Genomic DNA, 9,322 nt, shown 5'->3' on the forward strand with positions numbered 1-9,322 from the left:
CTCACTCCTCCACCAAGAAGCCAGAGCCACAAAGACGGGGACCACGCCGTAGACGTTCCTACCGCCCACTGCTGCCTGGGGCAGTGTTTCCTGCACGTCAGATCTGCACCCCTCCCTGGTCCTTTAGATCATCCATCATCTCTCAGCAGGATTAGCAGAGTAGCCTCTTATTGGACGGGAAAAATACCCAAGATCTATTCTTTGCTCTGCCACAAACTAGACACGTCACTTAAGGTAAATCACACTGTTCTGTTCTTAGTTTCCTAATTTCTAAAATAAATAGATTGAAAGATACTGATTACTAAATCGCCTTTTAAACCTAAAAACCTATGAATGAAAAGTTTTGTATATTCCAAATAATTTACCCCAGTATTACCCAGGACCCCCTGGGTAATACTGCCAAAAATTAAGTGACGTTTTCAAAAGAAATCAAAGCAACACTGGCAGGAGAATACAAGCATGAACTTTGTGTGGCAAAAGCCTTTTAGAACAACTTGAACTGGGGTCTTGGTGGATAAAACCAGTGGGAATGTCCTAGGGAAAGGAGAATACGAAAAAAATCTTTAGTGCAATTGAGACTGACTATGTTCTTTAGACAAAAGCTCCTTGGATCATAACCAGATAAAACAATCAAGTCAATGATGATCTTATTTGGAAATTTATGAATAATCTATTATACAGAGAGATTCTATTAAAAAATTATTCATCTTACCTAGAAAAGAGACGTATTAAACACCTCCTAGGAAGAGAGGTTCTGCCATACAAACCGTAAGCACAAACAACATCATGGGGCAAACATTAAACATTAAACACTAAACCTGAACAAGAAAGGACTGTTCACGAAGCACTTGTATGGTTGCTACTGATTATGAAGGAGTTTTATCTTCATTAGAGCTTCATTAGAGCAGGCCCAATGGGGTCTCCACTTATAAGTTATTTATTAAAAGTAATTCAAATTTTTCTTCATAAACAGAACCAGCAAGCTAGTGTTGCCACTAATTCAATGAGTTTACCAAGCAGAGCAGTGTTTCCCAAAGTGTGTTCCACAGGACTGCCTTTCTGAGAAGGAAGGGGTTCCAGCCAGGTCTGGAACGTGCTTCCTTGGAGGGTCCCCGTGCTTGTCAGCACAGGGAAGCTGCTGAGAGGGCCCAGAGTGAAGGGGCCCTTGCACTTTGTTTCACTGAGTTTCCCAAGTGAATTCTGGAACTTTTCTTCCCCTCAAGGAAAGTCAATGAACATCTTAACTGATTAACACTGATATGGCAGCCTCTTGGAAAAATTGCACTTACGGGGTCTAAACCCCTCTGACAATACCATCTACCCACTTTCCCCTCCTTCTTATGGAAAACGCATGGGATCAGCAGCCTCTCTGGCCATTGGCCAATGTGCACAAGGGTCTCGGTGCCCCTCCCCAGAAGAGGGGCCTGTATCTGCCACAAGGCAAGAGAGACGTCCCTGTCAAAATCCCCCATGTCCAGAAATTACGTTCGCTTGCTTTTCGTGCTTCTGTAAGAGAATAAGGAGCAAGGTGCTTCCCCAGGTGTGAGGGAGGAGGAGCAACACCGAGGCCGGAGGGTAGCAAAGGCCTCTGAAACGGGGTGGTGACACCCCGCCCAAGCCACGCTCGGGGTGGGAGGTTGGCGGGTCCACAGGGACAGGCCGAGAGGGGAACTCCGCTCACCCGCCCCGTTGCCAAGGGCACAATGTCGGCTGTGAGGCCCGGACCGTTCGCACGGCGAAGACGCTCTCCTCTGCGCAGTGGCCGCGCAGGCAGGTCTAGCCGGGGGCTCCCGGGCTGCGTGGGACTGGGAAGGAAAGGCGTGTGGAGCCCCTCACCAGCCTCCCTGTCCGGAAGCCTCGGCTTTTATCCCACTGTGGTCAAAAGGGGCCACAGCACGGTACGGCCAGGACAGGGGAGGCAGCCCCCACTTGGCCAGGCAGTGAACAGACAGGCTCCAGGAAATAACTCTCAAGGAGAAGACTTCAGCCTCCCCGTGCAACAGCCGAAACCCCACAGAGGACGGCGTCTGTGTGACTGCGACTCCTCGTGCCATTCGAAGAGGTCTCTCCGATCCGACCTTGGGCCTGGGCGGGGTGTCCCCACCGATCACCTCCTCACGCAAAGTGAACTCGGTCCGTGAGGAATTTCTCCAAAGCAAATCAAAATCACTTGAAAGTCTTACGAAAACGCTAAACCCAAAATGCTTGGATGAAGTCTGAAATTACATGGCTCCGTGAAGCACTCTGGATTTCAAGAAAGATTTTGTGCCCTTCAGGCCTGTTCTACTACATATTCTTCTTATGCATTTTAACCCCGTCTAGAAACCCCCTAAGAGATTCCATTCTCAGAGCAAGTTACAAAAGAGAATGTGAAATGCGCTCGTTTTTGCGGGCAAAATGAAACACTTTTATGTTTTATTCATGCAAAGTGAAAACCCCGTTCCTCTGCAGCATTACAAATTGAATTTGCTCTTGTAAATTGCTGTTAAAAAAAAAAAAAGAAATCAAAAGCAAAGGAAAGCTTAAAAAAAAAAAGGGCAGGCATACAAAGGCCCCTTCTTCCAGGGACTGAAAACTCGGGGGACCAATAGGAAGAAATAGAACCTGTCACTGGCAAATATGCTTTTTAAATTCACTGTTTCCAAAAGCATCCAGCTGAAGGCCCCCCGCAATCCCAGGATCTTGTTGAGTTCCTGATGGCGTGTGTGGAACCCTGGGTGTGTTTCTAAATTACATTTATCTGCTGACATTGAGTGAGAATAAGAAGTGATTTAAAAACATGAGTGATCCAGCCCACATTTCGAACACATAACCAAGGCAGTGCAACCTAATTTACGCTGATCTCATTGTGGGGGCTGGGGTGGGAGGCTCTTCCTACTTCGTAGGACAGCCGCACCCAGTAGTGTCTGGAACAGGCTTTCGGACTCTGTATCACATGAAAAATTGTCCTTGAAAACTCCCTGAGGTCTGAGTCCTCCCTGACCCGCACCGTCTTTGAAAGGAAGCCGTGTAATCAGCTGCAGCTGCTAGCACGTGTCGCTTCAAAAATCCAGAGCTGACAATCACTAAGCACTTACCACGTCCCCATCACTGTATATGCACGCGCGCACACACACACACACACACACACACACACACACACACACACACGCTGTGGTCCTTATCATGAAGCCCATTTCACAGATAAGGAAAACTCAGAGAGGCTCAGAGAGTTTGAATCATTTGTTTCCCTCCGGACATGGACTGTTTGGCCTCACTTTAAAGAGTTGGGGCGAGCTGAAAATCCTCTCACTAAAATCCACCGATGGCCCAACCTTAAGAAAACCCAGCCTCATCTAGTTGTGCATGTACACAATGATTTCCGCCTTGGCTGCCGCCTTAAAAAAATAAAAAATAAAAAACTTGGAGGATAGGAACCAGGAAAGGATCACGCATCTTACATGCAGGTCCGTCCACCAAAGCGAAACGTTTTTAGTGATGACCGAACATCAGCTATCTCCCTTGTAAAATTAATCGATTCACGTCAACACATCGAGTCCACCGCTACAGCTCTGGCAAGCAAGCGAGTGACGGGCGTATGCGCGTGAGCCACCCACGCACCCCCATGAAGCATCTGGACCAGCTGTCGCCCCTCATCATTCTGTTACAAAAAGCTCAAAGATGCAACTGTGCTCCCAGAAAGGTTTATCTGATCAGCAGTCAGAGAACATTCCAGCTCTCTGTGCAGACCATTTCTTATGTCTGCTTCCAGCATAAATGCTCGTTCTTTGATTGATGACGACTTAGCCAATAATCCTTCCTTTCTGGTTTAGGGCCTGGAACTGAATCGAATGCACTAATGCCCAGCCTTGGTCGACAAAGGCTGAGATAAGCCAGTGGAGACACCCCCCCCCACAGCGAGAGGAACACGTGACACGATAAAAAACCAGAATGCCCAGGAGAGTCATCTCGCTATCATCTGAGATTTTCACCTGCTTTTGCAACGCTCTTGGCAACAACTAACCATCCTATGGCATGTCCCTAAATGCCAGCTACACGATCCTCCAGTACCTTGGGAATTGCCAAATATTGACTATAGTTTAAAAATTAATCGCATTGGATGTAGCCCAGTTACTTAACAGTGGTCTCCAAGCATGATGTCTGTGATAACTGCTACTTTATTAGCTAGAACATGTGCTTGAAAATCAGAACTGCCTTGTTCCCAGCCATCCTGGAGAACAGAGAATTCACAACACGTCTAAGTAAGAAGCATTTCTCATAAATAACAAATCTTTAGTAGAATTCCAGAAAGATACATATCGAATGGAATTTTGAAACGACCAGACCTTTCAAGCGTTAAAAAAGTTTAGCTGATCCCAAGCCCCAGAAATTCCTGATAACCACGATTTACTGATCTAAGGGTTGCAATTACAGGCTACACAACTTCTCCCCTCGAAGGAGCCCTCCAGGAGGAAAACAGCGGTAGGGGGTGCCACTCAATGAAACGGGATCGATTATAAAAAGACCACAGAGAAGAGGGAAAAGGGGCTCAGACTGCCTGGGTGGGCTGGCAACTCGGCCACGAGGATGGTCGGGAGGAGGGAGATGCAGGGCTCGGAGGCAGGACCGGAGCTCCCGAAAGGTCTGAGGCGCAGAAACGAGGAAGGGGAGCGGCCCGGAGGGTTTAAGAGGCAGGGAAGAGGGACGCACTTTCGTTTCTTACTCTTGCAGACAGAGCCTCCCGCCAAGCTCTGCGTTCAGTGAAATGCCGAGAGCCCGCAGGTCGGTGCGGAGCCAAACCCGGGGGCTGGCGAAGGCGGCGCAGACGCACCAGCGGGGACTCACCGGCCGTTGTCGCGGCCCACGCCCCACACGCGGATGCTCACGATGGGCTGGGCGTGCAGCACGGTGCGGTCCATGGGGTCCACCAGGCTCAGCAGGTCGTTCTCCAGGATCAGGTACATGTCCTTCCCCTGGAGGCAACGAGAAAACACGCCGTCTTCCTCTGCGGCCTGCACCCTCACCGCGCTTGTGACCATCCAGGACCTTGTGACCGTCCAGGACGTCACGCCAACGATCAAAAGAAGCCACCTTTGGGTCTGTAATTTGTTTTCCTAAGAGAGAAACGTCCTTTCCGCACTGAAATATTCATAAATCTTTCACGTTCCCCTCATGTACCCAATTTCTCTCTCCCTCTCCGAGTCTTCCGCGATGTGTCCCTACCTGCTTTCTAGTCTGCTCCTGCTGTTAATTATTCACACTTCCGAATCTTTGAAGCAAAGGGCTCATCGGGTTCCCTGGAGAATCTGGTCTTGCACTAGCTCGACGCCCATCAAAATCTCATTGCCCGTCCCTCCCCACTGCTCCGGCCAGACCCTACCTACCGAGCACCCTGTTGGCCTTCCCGGGCCCTCAACGATGCCGTCCCCACTTTCCCACGGCATCCTGGGTGGTCTGGCAAACAGCAGGCACAGCTTGTGACGTTTCTGAGCACTCACGACAGCTAACACTTATGTGACTGCTTATTGCATCCCAGATACTATGCTCTGTGCTCCAAACTGCCCTGTGAGAGCTTGGGTTGTCATCATCTCCAATTAGCAGGAGGGGAAACTGAGGCTTAAAGGTTAAGTGGCTTGCTCGAGGTCTGACACAGAACCCGTCACGGGCGCTGTTGCAATAGCAACACAGGGCAGGGCCCAAGCTCCTCACCTCTTGCACTGCGATTCAGGTTCTTAGGGTTAGGTGTCTCGTCTCCCCGCGTATGTGGCTCTTTGAGGGCGGGAACACCAGACCATTCAACGCTACTCCCCTTGCAATCCCTCAGGCGTAACTTCGAGAAATCATCAAACATCTGCCGCACGGCTGAAAGACCGCCTCTACCCATGGCAGCCCAGGTGGAAGATCCAGCTGGGCAGAACAGGGAGGCTTCCGGGTAGGTCTTCAGATCCCAAAGTGAGACAGATAAATTGCTCTTTGCTACAGTTTTCACTTTGTTTTTTAGAGACAGGATCTCACTGTCACCCAGGCTAGAGTGCAGTGGCGTGATCACAGCTCACTGCAGCCTCGAACTCCTGGGCTCAAGCGATCCTCCTGCCTCAGCCTCCCAAGTACTGGGGACTATAGGTGTGCACCACCACACCTGGCTAATTTAAAAATTTCTTTTTAGAGACGGGGTCTGGTTATGTTTCCCAGGCTATTCTCAAACTCCTGGCCTCAAGCAATTCTCCCACTCTGGCCTCCCAAAGTGATGGGATTACAGGTCTGAGCCATCGTGCCAGGTTTAGTATAGTTTTTGAGAATGATGTTTTCCATCATTTCCATCTTTCCCATGAAAGATTCTCAGAATGAATGCAGCTCCAATGGTCAGGGTGGCAAGGGTGGTATATCAGAGCCTCTGCCAGCCGATGTTTAAACAGTGGCCAGTGTCTACAGCTGAGATCCAGCATGATCTCAAATCTTCCCCAAAGAGCAGCTACGCTCTCTGTTTAAGATGAAAGCACTGGCAGAAAACACAGCTTGTGTAGACTGTTGTGGCTACGCAGATTCCATACAGCCTGGAGCAACAGGCTGCACACTGCCTCAGACCTATGGCACCCCCAAATGTCAGCCATTCACACATTAGTAAAAACCACAACAACCTTCCTTCTAAATCCTGGCCGAGAATTGTTCTTTTGGAGGAACAGCATTTTTGACTAAAGGAGAAAGAATACAGGTGGATAATGTGGCAGGAAAAATAGGCCTGGCTATTTGGGTGGGAGGTAACGTGTGGGAGGATGGTGAAGTCAAACACCAAGAGTGCAAACAGCTTTTCTTGAACAGGAAAAAATCCTTGCAGCTCCCCCACCATGCCTGGGATCTATGAGTCTGGTTGGCAGCTCGTTTCAGCACCATCTTAAAGTAGACAGACTCCGCCATGGAAAGGCTTGGGGACCTACCTCCCAAGGTGACAAGGTGCTAGGAGGACACGTGAGCAGCGTTCCAAACGGCCGGGTCAAAGGGCAAACCTTGCTACCGGTGCCCTGCCGACTGGGGACAGATGGAGCAGAGCACACCCAGAACAAGCACCTTCCGTGTCCTACAGGTTCCGGAGCACGGGAGGGACGTGGCTTTTCCTGTTTGATGTGATTTTTACACAGATTTGGTCTTTGTACTTACTACTTTCTTTCCTGAAATGATCTGAACTAACATTTCAAAATGGAATCACTTTGCTGAAAATGAGAGGGAATGTATAGGTATCTACTCCATAACTCATGTATAATGTGATTGTCAGGCTGTGAATGAGGACGAATGTGCTATTGAAGGGTCATTTGTCGAGGTTCTGGGCAGGAGCACCAGCACCTCTGTGTGTACGTGTGCAAACCCCCCTTCCCCTGAGAACATGGGGCTTCTTCCTGGAAAGCTGCTCAACGGACCAACTTTGCACCACGTGCAGGGAAGTTTGGGCCCCTCGTGTTCACCCACGGATCCCTGGGGACTCAGGAAAACCAGGTCACACCTCGTCACCTGGCTGCTGAGAAACGTCCTCTCCCAGGTCCCCAGTTGGCACTGAGATCCCGCGGTGACATGCTGGGGGCCGATCGCGTGGTGCACAGGGCCTGCCCTTCCTGCCCTCACGGGAAAACGCACCAAATAAGCACCCCAGAGCCCCCAGCGCTGCGTCTCGCTGAGCTGTGGCTTCAGAAACGCACAAACCTGCCCGTCACCGTCCCTCGTGCTACTCACCTCTCCCCAGATGCCAACGGTGTCCCGGATGTCGTTTTTGCAGTAGGAAAGCTGCCGGATGCAGTTGTTGACGGCGACGCTGCTTTTGCCAGGCGCGAGGTCCTGCTCCGCCATCTCCACCCACCCCAGCGAGCGCACAGCGAAGCACTGGAAGAGAGTCAGGGACGGGGAGTCACTCACGGGTCTGGCCGGTCCGTCCCGGTTCACACTGGACTCCTTGGGCAGCCACCAGGCCCTGTGCCTAACGTGCTTTAATCGCCTGTGTTCAACCACTCCACTTAGCCAACAAATCCACTGCTGCTGGGAAATCAAACTGTGACCTTTTTCCGCTATTTAAAAAAAATGTAGTGATGGGTATCCTCTTGCCTAACTTGTGTATTTGTGTTCAGACGTTTTCCTTAAAAAAGATTTCCAGAAGTAAAATTGCAGAGCTGATGGGTATGGACATTTTTAAGCTCTCACGATCTATTATTAGGCAGTGTTTTTAATAGTAAGAAATGCAACCCCGTGAGATCTGTTCCTTGTTAAGCACCTAGAAAAAGAAAGGAGACAAAATGAATTAAATATATGTTAGGTACTTGTTTCTGGTAACAACAAAGCAAAATGCTTTGTCTAACGCCCAGAAAGGGAGGAGAATGGGGGAAAACGTGAACTCATGGTGAGAAGTAGGTCTGAGGTCCTGCAGCATTCACGATTAGCACCAAATCCTGAAATGCTTGTGGAACTGATGGACTTGTGTGATTCTAAAGCACAAACACCATTTATTCTCTTCTCACTTAGAGATAATCTATTTGAGATCATGCCCCTTGTCTTCTTTTTTAAAGTTCTGTTGTTCAATTTTTTCTTTAATTTAATTAAAAAGCATTACATGCTTATTATAACAAGTAAAAAAACCAAAGATGAAAAAGAAAAAATCCACATTCCATATGAGGTCGATTTGGCTACGCTCCTGCCCAGTTACGAACCGCAGGACTGCTGCACAGCCCGAGCCGGGGTCTCTCACTCCTCCCCGCGGCCCAGGCCCCGCAGGCCTCCTACGTCACGGGGCCCCAACCAAGCTGCACCATTGGTTGAAGAAACCACCTTCCCAGGACAGGAAGGACAGACAGAGCTGCACTGGTTTGGCAGCCAACAGACTGGCTCTTAAACAGCAGCCTGTGAGGCTCCCCAAAGTGGACTTCATCACAGAAGGAAGAAATGCAGCAAGGTGTCCTAAAGTGACCACATACCGTCTAGGTCAACCTTCCCCATCCCAGCTTCCTGATTTGCTAACCACACTTTCTTAGGGGGAAACACCCCAAAATACCAAAGACAAAAACAGTCCACTTAAGCAAACAGCATACTGATCCTCATGTCTTAGAGACGAAGGCTGCGTAACCACCTCTGGGCTGCTGTGACGTGCCCAAGTGAAGTGGGGTTCAAGCTCAACAGAAGCTTCAAATATTGCCAGTCATAAAAGGAAAAAAAAGACCAACAGAAGCTGCTGTCGGTGGAGCATCTCAGTGATTCTGACAGAGAAGAAGCCGAAGACACCAGTGTCACCGCGGAAAGGCCACAGACTGTTAAAACCAGAAGTCAGGAAGACACTTTCCCACCGTCTACAGCTGCCCACTGCAAATTC

At 49.5% G+C, this 9,322-nt stretch overlaps 1 protein-coding gene across 2 annotated transcripts in view; it reads right to left on the bottom strand.

Annotated features, from left to right (window-relative positions):
- Positions 1-9,322, bottom strand: part of APBB2 (amyloid beta (A4) precursor protein-binding, family B, member 2) — a 121,018-nt gene that overhangs the window by 41,549 nt on the left and 70,147 nt on the right. For both annotated transcript variants that reach the window (XM_012648490.1, XM_012648491.1), the window contains 2 exons: positions 7,702-7,848; positions 4,825-4,952 (listed from right to left, as the gene is read on the bottom strand). In XM_012648490.1, coding sequence (XP_012503944.1) covers positions 4,825-4,952; positions 7,702-7,848 — 275 coding nt within the window. The remainder of the gene's footprint in view (positions 1-4,824; positions 4,953-7,701; positions 7,849-9,322) is intronic.

The sequence above is a fragment of the Propithecus coquereli genome, unplaced genomic scaffold (assembly GCF_000956105.1).
Source record: "Propithecus coquereli isolate 6110/MARCELLA unplaced genomic scaffold, Pcoq_1.0 Scaffold288, whole genome shotgun sequence".
Taxonomy (NCBI): Eukaryota; Metazoa; Chordata; class Mammalia; order Primates; family Indriidae; genus Propithecus; species Propithecus coquereli.